Genomic DNA, 21,860 nt, shown 5'->3' with positions numbered 1-21,860 from the left:
CAAGTCTCAGTCTTTGACTTGAAGTCTTAAAGGGCCTTTTCACAACTGACGTCTTGGTCACAGAACCCTCTGAGGTTCACGGGGTGGGGGGGGGGTCTGTCCCAAAGTTAACAAGAGTCTCACTTTGTCACAATTTGTTCTATCTCATTGTAAGTCATCACTTCTTGCGTGTAACAGTGCAAATCAAAGCTGTTCTCTTTTTGTTTTACGTTTTTGTAAATCAGATTTGTCATCGCTTCCCATTTTCAAGTGCTTCTGAGTACCATGTGCATTGGGGAACTGAAAAAGGAGCCTGTCTGTACTTGAGAGCGGGCCCCTCCAACACTGCGGTCAGCTCACACGTGGTTTGCGGTGTTCAGCTTTCGACGGGAATGTGGCTGGTCTCTCTGGAGGCTGGGAGGTAAGACCCTGGCCCTTCCGGGCTGGAAGGGTGTCAAGATCAGCTCTTCCTTGTGCATGACTTGCAGCATTGTTTGCCATAAAATTTGTGGTTGCAGACACCATGCTGAGAAACAAGATGACACCAGCCGAAGAAATCTACACAGGGTGGATCCTCTAAGGTGAGAGAACACATTCAGCACGTTAGGGTAGGTTCTTAGCCTTTTTCTTCAGGTCAGGGCCTAGAGAACAAAGACTTGGGGTCGACTTGCCTTGTGCCCCTGAGTGGTTCTTACATTATACATTAGGACTTTGGTGGGAGGGTGGGGAAAGCAGGATTAAGACACCTAAAGGGACCCATAACCATTAACAAAATGTAAACAGGTGGGGGGGGGGAAAGTGGGTGTTTGAAAGAAGTCATATCCAGCCTGAGATTAATGTCGGATCCTCCCAAATAACCCGGGGGCTACCATTTTGCCTCCAAGGGACGTACCGTAGAACAGCGCATTAGGGATACCCTGAGGATGTTGTTAAACCACTAGTTCTGCTTCAGAAGGTCTGGGGTGAAGACTGAGATTTTTTATTTCTAACAAGCACCCCAGGGTTGCTGCTGCTAATCCAGGCATGTTACTTTGGGGAGCAGTGAACCTAATATATTGGGAGTCAGGAAACCTGGATTTAAGGCCCAGCTGTGACATTCTGTGTAGGTTTAAATAAAATCTCATGGCCAATTTGCAAATAAGTGAATTTAAGTCAGCACCAATCTTTTCAAACTTCTTTAGTTCTTTGAGATAACAGACGTGATTATCTACTGGAAGCAGAACATCGGGCATCAAAGGGTTTTACCCAGAAGGGCCTCAGGAGATACAGAAAGCACATGAAGTTGTATGTAAATTTTTCTTTATGTAAACGTAAGTGCATGTTTTAGGAGTTAGGGTTCAGTCATTCTACTGGATTCTTAAGGATTTTTGACTTCAGAAATATTTAGGGTCTACCCTATACTCTCATTCATAGCTGGAATTTCCTTCTCTTTGAAAGCCTTAAGTCACCCTCAACTCACCCAAAACCACACTCTGCCCACAGGCACCCAATCATGTCCCTTCCGAATTCATCCTTCAGTGGCTCCCCTGTGTGCCTTTAGACATGTCATGAAAGGTTGCCGCTCTTCTGTTTTTCCTGCTGCTCCCAATTTGTATCCTGTCCTGCGATTCAGAACTGCCTACAGTTCCTTCTTCCCTTCCTTAAGACTCGGTTCCTCTGCCTAAAACTCCCTTTTACACACACACTTCACCCCTGTCTCATAGTAGCTCCAGTGATCCTTTTAACACAGAAATCCACTCATGTCATGTCTCTGCCCCTAACTCTGCCACTGGATCCCATCCACCCAGAGTGAAAGCTATGGTCCTTACAATGACTGACGAGGCCCTAGGACCTGGTTCCCCTAAGACACCTGAGACACTTCCCCTTCATTTCCCTTAAGTCTTTGCTCAGAGGTCACCGATCAGTAAGGCCTTCTCTGACCACCCTATAAAAATAGCAAGCCCCTTGGCCTCCCAGGAAGGACTCCCTATGCCCTCCCTTGCTTTATTTTTCTACACTGGATTTACTGGCATTTATCATATTATGTTTACTAACTATCTGGGTCCTCTCTAGAGTGCAAGATCCTTGAGCAGAGATTTTATTACCTACTTATTTTCACTGCTTTGTTCCCAACATCTAGTGTCTTCCGAGTAGCTACTCTAAAAGTATTTGTTGAAAAAATAAATTCCCTCTACCTCTCATGGCTGAAACAACCAACTGAAACTATACTGTCAACTTGGGTGTAAGGATGAAATGGAGTTGTTATTGTCTTTCCAATAAGTCCTGGGTATATTTTGGAGGTAGAGTCTAAAGGATTTACTGAAAGGTTGGTAAAGGGTATGAGAGAAAAAGAAGAATCAAGAATGACTCTAGGATTTTGACCTGAGCATCTAGAAGAATGGGATCATGTTTACTGAAATGGGGACTTCTATAGGAGTGGAGGTAGGGCACCAGGAGACTGGTTTAGGATGTATTGTTAGAGACAGAAGCTAGACATGAGATGAATACTTTGCCTATGTGTCTATTTATACATCTTCAAGTTCAATTTTTTTTTTTTTGCGATACGCAGGCGTCTCACTGTTGTGGCCTCTCCCATTGCGGAGCACAGGCTCCGGACGCGCAGGCTCAGCGGCCATGGCTCACGGGCCCAGCTGCTCCGCGGCGTGTGGGATCTTCCAGGACCGGGGCACGAACCTGCATCCCCTGCATCGGCAGGCGGACTCTCAACCACTGCGCCACCAGGGAAGCCCCTCAATTATTTTTTAATATACACTTGTACAGTGTCTTATACCCCATTAGCATGTACCCTAATCAATCAGAATGTATGCCTGGATCAGTTTCTATTTAGATTGTAGAGATTATCTTCTTGATGCAGTGGAAATACTGCATCACCACTAAAAGCATGGTCCTAACTGCACTGTTTATCATCACCTACCCCTCTCGAGATAAGAATGGAATTTTGACAGGTAGCTGCAGCTTGTGCTATAAGCTAAACGTAAGTCCCGAAGCAGACGTGAGGGGTCTCACTATGCTATCAGTATAAGTGCCGTGTTGGGTTGTAGTTATCACGATCATTACTAGTAGCTTGTTATTCGAGCTTCTATTATGAGTCAGGTATTTTATTTACACTATTAAGGACGACCCTAGAGTGAGCTTCACATCTTACATGCAAACAACTGACAAATATTTTTGGCTTCATCTTCAAAATACACTCAGCATCCAGCCACCCCCACATCTGCGACTGCCCCAGTGGAAACTCGTCCCCTCGCTGGACTGTTGGAGCTGCCTTCTGCAGAGCAGACAAGTCCTCGTTCTGTTCTAGGTCCCCTGTCCTCATCTCAGTATAAGTGCCAATGATCTCCAAGTCAGATCCTCCTGCACCTCTGCTCTAAGTTCTCTGTTGCCTTCCGTCTAACTCAGACTTTTATCTGAGGTCCTTATAATAACTTTCAGGGCCTCCAGGACCACTTTTAGCTCATGGCTTAACCCCCCTTCACTGTATTCATCCTACTCCATGTGTCTTGCTGTCCTGCCTTGATCAGATTTACATATTCCTGCCTCAGGGCCTTTGCATTTGCTGTTCCCTCTGCCAGGAACACTCTCCTTCTAGATGCATACATAGCTCACCTTCCTTTAGGTTGTCTTCAGGTCTCTGTTTAAATATCGCATCATCAAAGTGGCCTTGCCTGACTATTCTATCTAAACTGGTTTTCCCACCACCTCTTCAACCCCAACTATTCTCTTGTCATACACCCTTCTTCAGTTTTATTCTCTGCTACTTTGTCATATAACATTGTACGTTAATTGGTTGGTTTGTTGTCTGTTTCCAGGTTTGAAGGTGAAACTGCCCATTTTGTTCCCTGCTCTATCTACAGTCAGACATCAGAACAGCTCCTGGTTCCCAGTAAGCACTAAATAGGTAAGTATTAAGAACTGAATTACCTTATTTAACTCTCAGTAACCTTTTACGGTAAGCATTCTTTCTCCATTTTATAAATAGTTCAGAAAGTTTAAAACCTTGTCCATGTCCACACAGTAAGTGGCACAATGTGGACTCAAATCCATTTTTTTCCCCATTATTAATAGATGCATGTTTTATTAAAGGTATAAAGACCAAAGATTTGTAACTTTAATAACCCAGATTCTTATTTTAAATTCACCAACATTATTTATTCATTTTTTAAACTTTTTTTTTCTTTTTAACATCTTTATTGGAGTATAATTGCTTTACAATGGTGTGTTAGTTTCTGCTGTATAACAAAGTGAATCAGCTATACATATACACATATCCCCGTATCTCTTCCCTCTTGCGTCTCCCTCCCTCCCACCCTCCCTATCCCACCCCTCTAGGTGGTCACAGAGCACCGAGCTGATCTCCCTGTGCTATGCGGCTGCTTCCCACTAGCTGTCTATTTTATATCAAATCCATTTTTATGAATTCAGAGTCCTCGCTCCTTTCCTTGTACAGTGCTGCCCACCCGTCCCCCTCCCGACTTGAAGACGTGAGGACTTCCATGAGGAGTAGCTTGGTAGTATTGTGTGTCTAGTCATCTCCAACTTCATCTCACTAGTCTGCAGTCCAGGCATCTTCCAGACTGTTACCAGTTACAGGGCAGTGTGACCGACAAGTGTCTGGTGGTTACAGCCCAGGGCTTCGCTCTTTTCTGAATAAGGCTTACACATAAAATATGTGTAATACCAAGTCATAGGGTTGGTCCCCAAAGTGGAGACCCAATGAATACATCCAGGTAAAGCATCCCACAGTGATGATGGTATGAGGTGAATGCCCTAGACCGGCTGCCAGCATGGCGGGGGGTGTGAGGGATGTCACACCTGCTTGGCTGTCCTGGAAGACAGGATGGAAGAAACATCTGCTCTGAGGTCCAGTTTGAGTTACTGCAATGCCTCAAAACTTCCACCTGACTGTCAGCTCCTTGAGGGCAAGACTATATGTCTGAAACTCTCACAGTGCCTAGCAGAGCACGCAGCCCCCCCTCAGGGGTCTCAGAGAAGATTCAGAGAACTGAAACCTCTTCCCTGTGTCCCCACGGGAATGCTTACTGCCCACTCACAGTTCCTGAAAACTCAGGGCCGAAAATACACTCAAATCACTTCCCCCAGTGGGCATCCAGCCAGCAACATAAGAAGGAAGACTTCTGGGCAGTAGCGTGTGCATGCCACCCTCCTTACCCTCCTTACCTTGGGGATGGCAATGGGAGAACTGAGAGGAAATCTCCAACTTAGTAAGACTATAGCCCACGTTTTTGGCCAGGAAGAAACACCTGGGCTTGTGTCCTTCATATTTGCCTTCTCATTTTACTCCTCTTTCTAAAAGGAGCGGTCAAGAGGCATGGAGAGAAGTCCCTCTTCCAGGAAGCCTTTCCCCACATCCTCCTTTTTCACCTCGCACCATCCCTGCAAACCAGCTAGAGCTCACCGCTGTCACAACGCTAGGGACGTTCCCCCTGTTTTATTTGCGGTGGTGTCTTTCTCCTCTTTTGAGACACTGAGCTCCCTGTGGCTTAAGAACAAGACCCTGCCATGTTCTTTTATCCCTAGAAGAGTGGTAGAGGTGAAACAATAGTATTTAACACACAGTCTTTTATTTATACACTCCTGCATTTGTTCATGTAACACATGTTGAGCACCTACTGTGTGCCATGTGTGGTGATGGGTGCACAAAATAATAAACATCAATAGCCTCCCCACCGCCTTGCCCCTAGCATGCCTCTTGACTCTCCCTACCTCACAGTCCTGCCCAGGAAACACGTACTCGAGTATTTTCAGGAGTGGCCATTGGCCTTTGGCCTTTCTGAAAGTACTGAGGGGGCATGCCCTTTATTTGTGGCCCTTCCAGACTGAGGCTTTGTATGTGTGGGTTTGTCTGTGGCCAACTGACTAAAGGGTGAAAGTGAAAAATCACCGATGGTGAGGAAAGGGGTCGTCAGTCTGGGAGTATATGACCACTTGCTTCTTCCCCTATAAGCTTTCTGCTGAGAAAGGCTGCAGGTTTGTAGAATTCTGGCATTGCCTTAGAGGTGATCTGGCTCTGCTATGTTATTGGTTTTCTTATCTTGTGCAAACCCCAGATAAGAAAGGAGAAAGAGCAGAGGAGAGAAAATTGATGCCTGGAGCTAAGGCTGTAAGAAGGAGATAAACAACATCAATTTAGAGATGGGAAGTGGTATGGACAGTGAAAGAGGAAGTGAGGAACAGGCCTGAACCTGATTCACCACAAATTGGAAAACCTGGGGTAAGAGATTGGACAGTTTTCAAAAAGCTGTGATTGGATAAAGTGAAAACTCAGCAGGTACACGATGGAAAGTGATTCTTGGGCACAAGGAAATCTGATTAGGCTGAAGAAATATTTCCTGGTGTTTGTCAGATTACTTTAAAATAAGATGGTCTAGTGAAGAACAGTATGGTTCACTCAGACAAGTGAATTTCCCATTTTTCCATCAGCACTCACTGTACTTCATTTGACCTAACTTGAACCAAAAAAAACCCATTCAAGGTGTAGTGCTAGGATAACGCATATTCACTGCAATTGTAATTTATCTGTCGCCTCAATTAAAATGTAAGTTCCTAGGGCTTCCCTGGTGGCGCAGTGGTTGAGAGTCCGCCTGCCGATGCAGGGGACACGGGTTCGTGCCCCGGTCTGGGAAGATCCCACATGCCGCAGAGTGGCTGGGCCCGTGAGCCATGGCCCCTGAGCCTGCGCGTCCGGAGCCCGTGCTCCGCAACGGGAGAGGCCACAACAGTGAGAGGCCCGTGTACCGCAAAAAAAAAAAAAAGTTCCTAGAGGGCAGTTCTTGTTCACTCTTGCATTCTGGTGGATCAGCATTATCTCTGGCATATGGTGGTTACTTTGTTCAACTTTTTTTTTCTTTTTTTAAATGTAATTTTTATTTGATATTGGAGTATAGTTGATTTACTATGCTGTGTTAGTTTCAGGTGTACAGCAAAGTGATTCAGTTACACATATATCCATTCTTTTTTAGATTCTTTTCCCATATAGGATATTACAGAATATTGAGTAGAGGTTCCTGTGCTATACAGTATGTCCTTATTGGTTATCTTTTTATATATAGTAGTGTGTATATGTTAATCCCAAACTCCTAATTTATCCCTCCCTCCCCACGTTTCCCCTTTGGTAACCGTAAGTCTGTTTTCGAAGTCTGTGAGACTGTTTCTGTTTCGTAAATAAGTTCATTTGTATCATTTTTTTTTTTTTAGATTCCACATGTAAGTGATATCATATGATACTTCTCTTCCTCTGTCTGACTTACTTATTATGATGAGCTGTAGATCCATCCAGGTTGCTGCAAATGGCATTATTTCATTCTTTTTTATGGCTCTGGCACATGGTGGTTACTTTTTTCAATTTAAATTTAGTTTAACAAAAGGGCCTTGCAACATTACCATTTCGTCCTTTCAAAGTAAAAATTAATGGCTAAAAAGCCATTAATTGTAGAATTAAATGTTCTTGCATACCCATGCAAACAAGATCATTTTGAGCAGGAACCTTCCTGGATTTGTGCCTTGTACACCTCTCAGGAGTGCTCTTCACATAGACTTTGATGTGAATGGCGCCCCCTAGAGTTGTGCAATGCATGAGCTGCGCAATTAAATATGGTAGGCTTTTGAAAAATATTCCAAAGAGCAGTAAAACTGACTGGCACGTGGGGTCCTTTACCTCTCTTTTCAGGAGCTGGACAGAAGTTTGTATTACAGGCTCGTAGCACTGGAGGTTTCTGCCGGAGCAGACAACTTGACGAAGGCCGGCCCTGCTGAACACAATGGACGGATCGGGTCTGGACCCCTCCTCCACAGGTCACCGTGCACTGCAGAAAAGGGAAAAGAGGAAGGAGTCAGGAACAATCGGCATGGTGTCCTGTCTGATGTCAGTGACATCAAATAAAAGGAATCCCCATGCTTCATGACATCGCCAAGATGCCTGTCCATAAAACAGGGATTGTCCAGAGCCAGGCACAATGTGCTCGTGGTACACTGAGTCTCTTCTAACATGTGGGAGCCATGTGATCTGATTAGAAGGCTCTCAAGCAAATGCTATCTATCTCCCCCAAGAGTGTGTGCCTCCCAGTTAAGTGACTCATAAAGAAGAGAGCTTCCAGAAATACAGAAGCTGCTATAAGAATGCAGAAACAAATAGAGACACATCTAGGCAATTCATCACAGTATTTAAAGAATTCCAGGCAATCTCTGCAGATACGATAGTGGAGGGGATAGTTCAAAACTTGGACAGCAAAAGAAATAGCTCTCCGAGACAGCTTTGGAATTATGCCCTCTGTGCCCAGCCGAATTCTGAGTTAGCTTGGTGGATATGGTGCTTCCTAGAAGTCAATTATTTCACTGTCCAACTAAAGTTAAAAAAAAAAAAAAAGACTAATAAGGACTGTCAACTTATATTTTTCCAGGCACACATATAAAGATATTTGTGCCTGGAAAACAAGAAAATATTATCAGGGGAAAAGATAGCCCTTTAAATAGATTTTTATATGTATTTTACTTTTTAAAAATTCACTAAATTATCCTCATTATTTTTCTTATTTTATTGTGGACAGGTGCAGACTTCATCTTGGACAAGCATCACTATATGGATTGGCATTTGAGAGGAAAAAATACATTGAGGTAAAAAGAGTATGAGTTTTGGAATTAGCCCCAAATTCAAATATAGCTGTATTAGTGTTATGAAATCATTTAAACCAGAAGTTGGCAAACTTTTTTTGTAAAGAGCAAGACAGTAAATATTTTTATTTGATTTACAATATTGTATTAGTCTCAGGTGTACAACAGAGTGATTCAAAATTTTTATAGATTATATTCCGTTTATAGTTATTATAAAATATTGGTTATATCCCCTGTGCTGTAAAACATGTCATTGTAGCTTATTTATTATATATACAGTAGTTTGTACCTTTTAATGTTTGTACCTTTTAATGGTTTGTTCTCTACATTTTTTACATCATACATATAAGTGATAACAAACAGTGTTTGTCCTTCTCTATCTGACTTATTTCACTAAGCATAATACCTTCCTGGTCCATTGATGTTGCTGCAAATGGCATTACTTCCTTTTTTATGGCTGAGTAGTAGTCCATCATATACATGTACCACATCTTCTTTATCCACTCATCTGTTGATAGGTACTTAGTTTGCTTTCATATCTTGGTTATTGTAAATAATGCTGTTATGAAAATTAGGGTGCATGTATCTTTTTGAATTAGTGTTTTCGTTTTCTTTGGATACATACCCAGGAGTTGAACTGCTGGGTCATATGGTAGTTCTATTTTTAGTTTTTTGAGGAATGTCCATACTGTTTTCCACAGTGTGCACCAATTTACATTCCCACCAACAGTGTATAGGGGTTCCCTTTTCTCCACATCCTCGCCAACATTTGTTATTTGCGTTCTTTTTGATGATAGCCATACTAAGAGGTGTGAGGTAACATCTCACTGTGTTTTATTTTTGGCTGTGTTGGGTCTTCGTTGCTGTGCGTGTGCGGGCTTCCTGTAGTTGCGGGGCGAGCGGGGGCTACTCTTCAGTGTGGGCTTCTCATCGCGGTGGCTTCTCTTGTCGTGGAGCACGGGCTCTAGGCACGCAGGCTCAGTAGTTGCGGCACGTGGGCTCAAGAGTGCAGGCTCAGTAGTTGTGGTGCATGGGCTCAGCTGCTCTGCAGCATGTGGGATCTTCTCGGACCAGGGATCGAACCCGTGTCCCCTGCATTAGCAGGCAGATTCTTAACCACTGTGCCACCAGGGAAGCCCCTAACTGTGGTTTTGATTTGCATTTCTCTGACAATCAGTGATGTTGAGCATCTCTTTGGCCATCTGCATGTCCTCTTTGGAAAAGTGTTTATTCAGTTCTTCTGCCCATTTTTGATTGGGTTGTTTTGTTTTTTGATATGGATTTGTGTGAGTTGTTTATATGTTTTGGATATTATCCCCTTATTAGTCACATCATTTGCAAATATTTCCTACCAGTCGGTAGGTTGTCATTTCATTTTGTCTGTGGTTTCCTTTGATGTGAAAAGTTTTTAAGTTTAATTAGATCCCATGTGTTTATTTTTGCTTTAGTTTCCTTTGCCTGAGGAGGCAGACCCAAAAACACATTGCTACAATTTATGTAAAAGAATGTTCTGCCTATGTTTTCTTCTAGGAGTTTTATGGTTTCTGGTCTTACATTTAGGTCTTTAATCCATTTTGAGTTTATTTGTGTATATGGTATGAGAAAATGTACTAATTTCATTCTGTTACATGCAGTGGTACAGTTTTCCCAGTACCACTAATTGAAGAGACTATTTTCTCCACTGTGTATTCTTGCCTTCTTCGTTGTAGATTAATTGACCTTAAGTGCATGGGTTTAATTCTGGGCTCTCTATTCGGTCCCATTAATCCATGTGTCTGTTTTTGTGCCAGTATCATACTGTTTAGATTACCATAGTTTTTTAGTATAGTCTGAAGTCAGGGAGCATGATACCTCCAGTTCTGTTCTTCTTTCTCAAGATTGTTTTGGCTAGTTAGGGTCTTTTGTGTTTCCAAACAAATTTTAAGATTATTTGTTCCAGTTCTGTGAAAAATGCTACTGGTATTTTGATAGGGATTGCACTGAATATGTAGATTGCCTTGGGCAGTATGATCATTTTAACAATATTAATTATATTAATTCTTCCAATCCACAAACACAGTATATCTTTCCATCTGTTTATGACCTCTTCAATTTCTTTGATCAGTGTCTTAGAGTTTTATGAGTACAGGTCTTTTACTTCCTTGGGTAGGTTTATTCCTAGGTATTTTATTCTTTTTGATGTAATTGTAAATGGGATTGTTTAATTTCTCTGACAGGTTTTTATTAGTGTATGGAAATATAACAGATTTCTGTATATTAATTTTGTATCCTACAGCTTTACCAAATCCATTGATGAGCTGTGGTAGTTTTTTTGGTGGTGTAGCTTTAGGAGTTTCTATGTATAGTATAATGTCATCTACAGACAGTGACAGTGTTACTTCTTCTTTTCCAACGTGGATTCGTTTTATTGCCCTGCCTTGTGCAGAGGCTGCTGACTGCTGCTTGGTGAGGCTGTGTCACAAGGTGGCTGGCTGCAGAACCCTGGGGTTAGTGCTGGCTTGCTGGTGAGCAGGGTCAGGGTCCAGGAGATCCCAGGGCTGACGCCCACCTACTGGTGCATTCAGCCAGGTCCTGGGGCTAGTGCCAGCCCAGTGGCAGGCAAAGTCAGGTCCTGGCGTCTGGCTGCATTGTCCAGTGGTCCCAGAGGTTGTGTCTAAATATTGGTGGGTAAAGCCATTTTCTGACACAGCTGCTGTGGGTCTGGCATGTCTCACAGCTTGTGTTGGCCTACTGATGAGTTGGGCTGGATCCCAGGGCAGCTGGCAGCCAAGGTATCTCAGAGCTGGTGTTGGCCTGCTGGTGGGTGGGCTGGGTCCCGCCATGGCTGCAGTTGTCCTGAGGCTGCTGTCCACCCGCTGGTGGGTGAGGCTGGTTCTGAGGCTAGAGCAGGCTCACTGGTAGGCTGGGCTTGGGCCCAGGGAGTCTTAAGGCAGCCTCTTTGCTGGTGGGTGGGGCAGCATCTGCACCCAGTTAAATTGCTTGGCCTGAGGCGTCCCAGTACTGGTGCCTTTAGGCTGGTAGGCAGGGCTGGATCCCTAGGCTAATCAGCTAGAGGGAGGTTACAGAGTGGCGCTTGCCAGCACTAGTGTCCATGTGGTAGAACGAGCTCCCCCAATGCCAGTGTCTGTATCCAGGGTTTGTTCCAGTTGCTTCCTTCTTCTCCAGGAGACTCTCCAAGATCAGCAGGTAGCTCTGACCCAGGCTCCTTTCTAAGCATTGCTTATGCCCTAGGTCTCAGAGCGCGTGAGATTCTGTGTGCACCCTTTAAGAGCGGTGTCTCTGTTTCCCACAGTGCTCCGGAACTCCTAAAAGTAAGCTCCACTGGCCTCCAAGGCCAGACGTCCTGAAGGCTCATCTTCCTGGTGCAGATCCCTCGCTCCCTGGGGACAAGCTCTGCAACTGTAGCTATTCTCCCATTTGTGAATCACCCACCTGGGGGTATACTGCGACTCTGCCTCTCCTACCCATCTCACTGTGGCTCCTCCTTTACATCCTTAGTTGTAGAAGATCTTTTCTGGTAGGTTCTGGTCTTTGTTGTCAATTGTCGTTCTGTAAATAGTTGTTATTTTGGTGTGCCCATGAGAGGGGGTGAACTCCTACTGTGTCATCTGGGGAACTCTCCTCTCACAGTAGTACATATTTTAGGCTTTATGGGCTATACGATTTTTGTTGCAGTTACTCAACTTTGCCTTTGTAGCACTAAAGCAGCCGTGAACACTACAAACAAATGAGCATGGCTGTGCGCTAATAAAAGTTTATTCAGGCAGCAGCTGGCGGAGATGATTTGCCCACTGGAAATTATTTGCTGATCCCTGATCTAAATGATTTTACATGAATCAATTTCCAAATCTGTTAAAAGAGTAAAATAACGATAAAAATTTTTTAAAGGAATTCATGGCAATAGGCATAGCACCTAGTAGGAGCCTAGCCAGTTAGAGATATGCAATCATGCTAATTTCCTGATCTTTCCTCCATGTTTGAGTTCCCAGAGCCTCCCCAATACATACCCAAACCTACCTGGCTCCTGTGTTGCATGATGAGGTGGGTAGCACCTCTCAAGCCAGTGGGGTCTCTGAAGAGCTATGGAACTCCCATTGGTTGTAACAACGCACGGACCAAAACACAGCTTTGGATTCCTGAGGGCATATTATTCTAAAACACAGCTTTGGATTCCTGAGGGCATATTATTCTCTGAGACTGAGCATCACATACCAATCCTAGCCCAAAGCAGTGTGTCTAAAGTTGCCGCCAAGTCTTTCGAGGAAAAGGGTGTCTCTAACAAACATCTGAGTTTAAAAGCTGGGTGTCTTTGGCTGAATTGCTGAAGTCGCTGAGCTCTACCTGCCTCAAAATAGGGACAATAATACCCACTGATAAGACTGTTTCCAGGACGAAGGGAGGGAATAGAGGATGCGTGTACAGTCCGTAGCATAGAAAGCGTTTGACAAATGTTACCTATTATTCAGAAACAGGACATAAAAACAAAGCGAGTCAAGCCTCTGAGAAGCATTTCTAAAATACAGAAGACTCTCGTGATGGTTTGAACACCAGCAACGACTGTGAACGTCAGCACGACGTGATGGCCCTGGGGCTAAGGACTTTATTTACTCATTAAAAAAGGCTTCCCTGGTGGCGCAGTGGTTGAGAGTCCGCCTGCCGATGCAGGGGACATGGGTTCGTGCCCCAGTCCGGGAGGATCCCACGTGCCGCGGAGCGGCTGGGCCCGTGAGCCATGGATGCTGGGCCTGCGCATCTGGAGCCTGTGCTCCGCAAGGAAAAAAAAAAAAAACCCCAGCTCTGCAAGATATTATCATCTCAATTTTCTAGATGTGAAAATGGAGGCTCACCGATGATGGAATCTGCCCAGGGCCGCATGGGCAGTGGAGCTGGCCAAGGAGCTCAGGTTGTTTGGACAGGTCTGTAACAGCAGCAGTTGTAAACTGCCTCCTTTTCTTGAATGTCTCCTAAGTGTAAACCCCCTCAATCTGTGTGCGCTCACCTGTTGCCATGGCGACGAATACCACCCAGCTGCCATACTGTACACTGGACGGGCTGGACACGCCCCTCGGTTGCAGGTTTCTTCCAAGTCCAGGTTTGGTTTCTTAATATTGCGGCACCGTCGCTCAGGGAGGGTTATCAGCTTGCCCTGGAAGGCCTTCTCGCTGCATTTCATTTCCCTCTTCCTTACCCCCAAACCACAGCTAGCGGAACACTAGGGGCCAAGAAAAGAGGCGTCAGTGTGCAGGCTCCACCGTCAAGTCTGCTGAGCAGATGCGTTCTGACCTAAGGACGCACCATCCACGTGTAATCCGAGGGATGGAACTGCAGCAGGTCAACCACACCACACCTGGATCCCGAAAGCACTGCACCCAGTCCCTCGTGCTGTAGAGGCCAGAGAATCGGAGTCACTTTCCCAAGGTCACAGAATTCATCGGTACCGTAGAACAAAATGAGGCCCTGCCCAGCAGGAGATGCCACGTGGAGGGAGTGAGAGAAAGACAAGATTGGCAGAGGATGTGATCAGGATCTCTGTGTAGTGACTGGATGTCCAGGAATACCTGAGGCCTCTCTGCAGAGTCAGGGCTCGGTGTGCCAAGGAAGCAGGGCAGGGAGACTGCGGCTAGAGGCAGTGCAGCGGAAGAATCGTCAGATCACAAGTAACTTTCCTTCATTTTTACCCTGCCTCTCTCTTGGCTGAGATACAACCTGCAGCTGTGGTATGGCAGGAAAAACAAAGAAGGATGGAGGCTGATGAAACGTATGAGAAAACCTGTTTTGGTTTTAAACAGTATTATGGAATACTGTACGAAGCCTTGATGAACTGAATAAATCAGTAAGAACTGGCGTCAGTGTAACCATCATAAATAACGAAGGACAGGGATAGGATCAAGATGCTGGAGGACCAGGATATGGAGCTCACCTTCTGCCACAAATACATCAAAAATACACCTGCACGTGGAATGATTCTCACAGAACATCTACTGAACCCTGGCAGGAGACCTCAGACTTTCAAAAGGGTAAGAAAATCTCCACACAACTGGGTAGGACAAAAGAAAAAAGGAAAAAAAAAAGAGAGAAAGGAATTGGGACAGGATCTGTGCCCCTGGGAGGAAACTGTGCAAGGGGAAAGCTTTCTGCACCCTGGGAAGTCCCCTCACTGGCAGGGAGATCAACCAGGACAGCGGGGAAGCTTTGGAGCCTTGGAGGAGCACAGCAACCAGTTTGTAGAGGGCAAAGAGGAGAGAGATGTGCATGGAGGGTTGGCATCACTGCCCAGCGCCCCCTAGCCTGAGATGCTTCTCTGCTGAGGCAGGCAGGGGCTGGGTGCTGACGCTCGGGATTTGGAGGTCAGACCCAGGGAGAGGACTGGGGTTGGTTGCTTGGAGACACCCGGAGGGGGCTAGGGCGTGGTATGCCCCAGCTGAGGGAGGACAGAAAGAAGCCTGGGCCCATTAGAGAGGCAAGGCACGATTGTTGGGGGGGGGGGGGGGGGTAGGGGGGGGGGGGGGGGGGCGTGCTAGGAGGGGGGCAGGACCGCCACAGGAGCTTCTTTCTCTGTGAGGGCACTCTTGGCAGCAAAGTCCTGGAGGGGAAAGTCTGCAACCTAGGTTACTCTACCCAGCAAGATTACCATTTCATATAGAACGGGAGGGAAAGAATTCCTCAGGCAAGCAAAAACTAAAAGAATACAGCACTAAACCTATCCTAAAAGAAATACTGAAAGGTCTTTTCTAAACAGAAAGGAAGATACAGGAAGGAGGAAATCACAAATGGAAAGTAAATCACTTAAAGAATTCAATATACAAATCAAAAGGAAAAAAAAACCTGTGAAAGCAATGATAAACAAACACAGGAACAGCAAAAGGATAAACATGAAGATGTACAAAAGGACATGAAAATCATAAAATGTAGGTTTTTTTTTTTTAGAATGTGTTTGAGCCTATTTGACTATCAGTCTAAAGCAAGCAGATATAGGAAGGGGTGAACATACTTGAGAAACAGGGCAACCACAAATCAAAAACGTACGATAGATTCACAAAAACCAAAAGGAAGAAAACACAAGCATAAAATAAAAGGAAATCATTAAACCACAAAAAGAAAAACAAGAAGAACGGAACAAAGAAGAAACAGAATTAACTGGAAAACAAGGTTTAAAACGGCAATAAATACATATGTATCAATAATTACCTTAAATGTCAATGGACTGAATGCTCTACTCAAAAGACACAGAGTGGCAGACTGGATTAAAACACAGGAGACCCACCGTAGGGCAAAGGACACAAATAGATTGAAAATGAGGGGATGGAAGAAGATACTTCATACAAACAGAAACGACAAGAAAGCGGGAGTCACAATACTTGTATCAGACAAAATAGACTTTTTCTTTATGGCCTCTGTTTTAAAGAAGGACACTATATAATGATAAGAGGATCAATACAAGAAGAGGATTTTACACTCCTTAACATATATGCACCTAATATAGGAGCACCAAAATACATAAAACAAATCCTAACAGACATAAAGTCTCCAACTATTATTGTATTCCTGTCAATCTCTCCCTTTAACACCCCACTCATATCAAGGGACGTATCTTCTGGACAGAAAATCAAAGACAACAGAGATCCTAAATGATACAATAGAACAGTTACACTTAATTGATATTTTTGGGACAGTACATCAAAAAAAACCCCAAACAAACCAGAATACACATTCTTTTGAAGTACACATGGAACATTCTCTAGGACTGACCACATACTAGGGCACAAAACTAACCTCAACACATTTAAGAGTATAGAAATTATTTTGAGCATCTTCTCTGACCGCAATGGCATGAAACTAGAAATCAACCATAGGAAAAGAAATGAGAAAAAAACCGATTACATGGAGACTAAACCATGTGCTACTAGAAAAACCAATGGGTCAACAAGGAAGTCAAAAAAGAAACTAAAAAATACCTTGAAACAAATGAAATGAAAGCACAGCCATACAAAATCTATGGGATGCAGCAAAATCAGTTCTTACAGGGACGTTCCTAGAAATACATGCCTTCCTCAAAACAACAAGAAAAATCTCAAACAACCTAACCTACTACCTGAAATAATTGGAAAAAGGAGAGTAAATTAGAAAAAGGAGAGTAAACAAACGTAAGGCAGCAGAAGGAAGGAAACAATACAGATCAGAGGAAATCAAACAGAGATTAAAAAACAATAGAAAAAAATCAATAAAATCAAGAGCTGGTTCTTTGAAAGGGTAAACAAAATTGACAAACCTCTGACCAGACTCACCACGAAGAAAAAGAGAACCCCAATAAACAAAATAAGAAATGAAAAATGCCTTAAAGACTTAAACATAAAACATGACACTGTAAAACTCCTAGAAGAGAGCATAGGCAAAACATTCTGACATAAATCATACCGGTGTTTTCTTAGGTCAGCTTCCCAAGGCAATAGAAATAAAAACAAAAATAAACAAGTGGGACCTAATCAAACTTACTTACAAGGTTTTTCACAGCAAAGGAAACCATAAAAAAACTGAAAAGACAACGTGTGGAACAGGAGAAAACTTTTGCAAATGATGCAACCAACAAGGGCTCAATCTCCAAAATATACAAACAGCTCATACAACTTAACAACAGAAAAGACAAACAACCTAATTGAAAAATGGGCCGAAGACCTAAATAAACATTTCTCCAAAGAAGGCGTACAAATGGCCAATAGGCACATGAAGAGATGCTCAACATCGCTAATTATTAGGGAAATGCAAATCAAAACTACAGTGAGGTACCACCTCACACTGGTCAGATGGCCATTATTAAAAAGTCTACAAACAACAAATGCTGGAGAGGGTGTGGAGAAAAGGGAACCCTCCTGCCCTGTTGGTGGGAATGTAAGTTGGTGCAGGCACTGTGGAAAACCGTGTGGAGGTTCCTCAGAAAACTAAAAATAGAACTGCCACATGATCCAGCATATAACCAGACAAAAAACTTTAATTCAAAACAATACACGCACCCCTATGTTCATAGCAGTACTAGTCACAATAGCCAAGACATGGAAGCAACCTAAATGTCTATGGACAGATGAATGGATAAAGGAAATGTGGTACATATATGCAGTGGAATATTACTCAGCCATAAAAAAGAATGAAATTATGCCATTTGCAGCAACATGGATGGATCTAGAGATTATCATACTAAGTGAAATAAGTCAGAAAGAGAAAGACAAATACCATATGATATCACTCCTATGTGGAAGCTAAGATATGACACAAATGAACATATCTATGAAACAGAAACAGAGTCACAGACACAGAGAACAGACTGGTGGTTGCCAAAACGGAGGGGTGGAGGGAGAGGGATGGATTGGGAGTTTGGGGCTAGTAGATACAAATTTTTACATTTAGAAATGGATAAACTACGAGGTCCTGCTGTATAGTACAGGGAACTATATCCAAGCTCCAGGGATAAACCATAAAGGAAAAGAATATAGAAAAGAGTGTATACATGTGTATAACTGAGTCACTTTGCCGTACAGCAGAAATTAGCACAACACTGTAAGTCAACTCCACTTCAATAAAGACAAAATAAATAAATAATGAAGGATAACACTGAGCTTATACTTACAGCAGCTCTATGAGGGAGGGAGGTGCAAGTGTTGGCTCCAAGGTGCCAAGGAGGAAAATGAGGCTTAGCCCAAGGTCACACCTGTAGTAATCACTGAAGGCTGCTTTTTAATGGGCTAAGTCTGATTCAAGCCCATGCCTTTAGCCATTAGGTTATAATGTCTCTTAAAGAAAATGAGCGAGGAGGAGAGAGGCGGATGTGTTGCTCTATACTTGTCATCTACATAGAATGAAAGGGCATTGATGGAAAAGACCCAGAGGCTGTTGGGATACAAGTCCCTCCACTACTGGACCTCACCATCCCCACTAGTGACCTTTTCTCTTTCTGGGCATCTGTCTTCGCTCACCAGACGGTGGACTCCATAAGAGCAGAGACCTCGCCTTACGTGTTTCTGATGGACACTTGCGGTTTGGCGTCTTTTCTCATGTTTCCTATGCCTGTGAACTCAAAGGATTTTTCCCAAGCTAGAAGTCTGGGAGGCATCTATAAACCTTCCCTCTCCCCTACCCAACGTATGCCTGAAGGTACCAGCCGGCTTCTTTAGGAACTCTCAAAGACCCTGCTTCCTGCCATCCCTGGAAAACTTTCATCTTTCGTTTTCATCACTGCAACATCCAGGCAAGCGCCTTTCCTGCCTCTGGCTTTGGGTTCCCCTCTGTCTGAGATGAAAACCTGATTGTTCCACTGCTTTATTTAAAATTTTAAATAGCTCCCCAACCTTTACAGGATGTATTTGTAGCCCGCCACCCCCGGCCCTCACGAGCTGTGCCTGATGAAACCTCCAGCTTCCACCCCGACCCCGTGCCCAGTTCCGCCCTGACTGCGTTATATTCTCCGGTCTCTCCCTTGCGTAGGGTGCACCCTCTGTCTGAACAGCCGTGGCCCTGGCTTTGCCTGATTCCTGCTCATCCCTCCGGCTCACACTCCCTGGAAAGTCTCTTCTGCCAAGGTTTCCTCCTGACGCGGGCGTTGGGTGGACCTCAGGCTCTCCCGTGGGATCACAGACCTCTACCACAGCACTCCGCTTACCTTACCTGTATATTTTAAAAATTTATTTAAATTATTTATTTTTGGCTGCGTTGGGTCTTCATTGCTGTGCATGGGCTTTCTCTAGTTGCGGCTAGCAGGCTCTAGAGCGCAGGCTCAGTAGTTGTGGCGCACGGGCTTTTAGTTGCTCCGCGGCACGTGGGACCTTCCCGGACCAGGGCTCGAGCCCGCGTCCCCCGCATTGGCAGGCGGATTCCCAACCACTGCGCCACCAGGGAAGTCCCACCTGTATTTTTATACACATGCTTTATGCGGTTTGGTACCTCCACGGCCCAGGCAGTGCCCAATCAGTGTGATGGGTGCTTTATTAATGTGTGAGGAAGAAATCAGCAGGGAAGAATGAATAGTAAGCAGCCACTTGGTATACACGTGTGGAACAGAGAGGAGCATTGAGTGGATGCTGGGGGATGAGCTGAGCATTCCCAATAAAACCCAGCACTACATCTAAACTCATACCTCACTCCACGAAGAGACGACCCACTGGAGCCGACTGTTCTTGGGACATCGTCCTAGGACGCAGCCCTCCTGCGATTCTGGTCTCGGGCTGCTGGCACACAAGCTCTCAGGGACGTCCTCTACCGTGGCAGAACTTTTACACAGGACTTCACGTTTCCTCACCCCTCGTCCACAGGTCTTAGAACACTTGAGATTTAAAAACAGGCATGTACGTGCTAGTCTCAAAAGACTGTCTTCCAGATGAATGCATTAATGAAGGGTTTACAGAGCAATTTTTAAGCACTAGAACCAAATGCCCAATAAAATCCCTTGCAGCCAGCACAATAAATCTTTCCTCCATCCAGAGCCTCTAAGTACAGATTACTGTTCCCTTTCAACATTCTGAATGCCCAGGGGTTGCTGTGTTGCCCCAGGTCTGAAGACAAGTTTTATTCTTAATGGAGAAGACAGGGGTTCTGTGCACAGCACACATGATAACAATTTGGAAAATGCTACAGGGCCTATTCATGGATGTAACTGTATCTCTCTCTGGCACAAGGCAGAGTCAATCTGGGCACTGGTGAAAGAGGATCGTCAGTGCTTCGGACAAGGAGAATAATAGCAAAGTATAATATGTACAATAGGGACGGCAACAGACCTGACATTTATGAAAATGGGGTGGGAGTGTCCAATCCCTGCCCCTAACATCTGCTGTTTCTAGGCGGGGCATTGTGCTAACTCTTGGGGAAAAATTAAGTCGACACTCATCGGATATTTGGAGGTAACTGTGCACGGTGGGCTCATACTCTTCTACTCTTACTGTCTTGACCTCCACCAGAACCGTGAAACATGTAAGGCGGCAAATCACCTCCTGGCTTTCAGATTTGTACTTCACAAGTTGCCCAGATCACTTAGAAGACTTTGGCCCCAGGCTGGGGTGTGCCCTCAAGGGACATGTCCCCTCCCTGGCCTTTACAGTCTTCTTGTTCGCCTCTCAGAAGGGCCGCACGAGATGTGGTCCCACTTGTCTTGGCTGTCTGTGAGTTTGCAAACATCTGGGGCACCGTTCCAAGCCTGCTCAGAGGACCAGTGGGAATTCTCATTCTTCCTATTTCTAAGGGAGATGGAGACAGGATGATGACGATATCATAACAATCATCTCTCTGCAAACCACAGCAGAGAATGTCTATTGAATGCCTTCTGTGCATGATGATATACCTTAGTGTATACCAGGGCCTATATCACATGACCCTCTAAAGAGCCCATGAGATAACTGCTATTATCCCATTTTACAAAGGAGGTGTCTGAGAGTCACAGAGCTTAGGTACCTTGACCAAGATGAATCGACCGTCTGCCAAGTTGTGGAGATGGGCAAATTCGTCTGATATCAGACCAGGGCTCTGCACCCCTAAACATCTCTCATTCATGTTCATAACATCCAAGTAGTTAAATTCTTATTCAATAGAATTCTTATTTATCGCGATTTTTTTCCAGCATGGTAAAATGTTTAAATTGCTTCCCAAATGGTTTCCAGAGCCATGGTCTCTAATGGAAGAACTGGTTGCTATCACAGTTCTGAAGGACCCCTTTCATACTGAGTAAGTTCTCCAAAGGACATATTTGGTTTTAGTTGTCAAATAAAAGGGGGTGTGAGGGTGCAAGGCTAAACTGCATCCGAAATCAATACGCTCCAGGATGTAATGCACCCTATGTGGAAACTCGGCAGAAATGTGGTCAGGGGCTCCTACCTGGCTTCATAGTTCAGGTGATGAAACCTCTGCATTTTCTTTGCATTAATCCCTAAAACTGGCTCGCCATCCATGGTTTGGCAGAGGCTGGGCTCTCACCTGCAAGGATGCTGTGTACCAGGGTTCTTGGCACATTTTGGACCAGATAATGTCGGGGGGCCAGACATTTTTTACAATGCCCTGTGCATTGTAGGATGTTTTCCTCTACCAACCAGATGCCAGTAGCACCATCCTCCAGAGCTGTGACGATGAAAATGTCTCCACGGCCAAATTCCCCTGGGGGGCAAACTGCCTCCAGCTGAGACCCTCTGAGTTGTGAATGTTAGGTCATTCTAGGGCTCTTCCAACTTCGTGAGTTTGTACCTTTCACTGGGAGTTCGTGGCAAGAGCCGACTTCACGCCCA

The 21,860-nt window shown here is 44.5% G+C and overlaps 1 protein-coding gene and 1 long non-coding RNA gene across 3 annotated transcripts in view; one reads left to right on the top strand and one right to left on the bottom strand.

The window, feature by feature from the left end:
• The first annotated feature begins 273 nt into the window (after positions 1 to 273).
• On the top strand, positions 274 to 1,264 carry LOC114908990. Its single transcript, XR_003797096.1, has 3 exons — positions 274 to 400; positions 498 to 560; positions 1,161 to 1,264. It is a non-coding gene; the product is annotated as an uncharacterized LOC114908990 (long non-coding RNA).
• The window catches only part of ADAMTS18 (ADAM metallopeptidase with thrombospondin type 1 motif 18), a 158,203-nt gene continuing 136,728 nt past the window's right edge, over positions 386 to 21,860 (bottom strand). For both annotated transcript variants that reach the window (XM_029245788.1, XM_029245795.1), the window contains exons 20-23: positions 19,730 to 19,915; positions 13,607 to 13,819; positions 7,655 to 7,802; positions 386 to 555 (exon numbers count right to left, since the gene is read on the bottom strand). In XM_029245788.1, the coding sequence (XP_029101621.1) occupies positions 440 to 555; positions 7,655 to 7,802; positions 13,607 to 13,819; positions 19,730 to 19,915 (663 nt within the window). In that variant the 3' untranslated portion in view covers positions 386 to 439. The remainder of the gene's footprint in view (positions 556 to 7,654; positions 7,803 to 13,606; positions 13,820 to 19,729; positions 19,916 to 21,860) is intronic.

This window comes from Monodon monoceros, unplaced genomic scaffold, assembly GCF_005190385.1.
Source record: "Monodon monoceros isolate NGI ecotype Baffin Bay Population unplaced genomic scaffold, NGI_Narwhal_1 Super_Scaffold_10, whole genome shotgun sequence".
Classification (NCBI taxonomy): domain Eukaryota; kingdom Metazoa; phylum Chordata; class Mammalia; order Artiodactyla; family Monodontidae; genus Monodon; species Monodon monoceros.
Note: the sequence above shows the minus strand (reverse complement) of the source record. Positions and strands in the feature narration are given on the sequence as shown.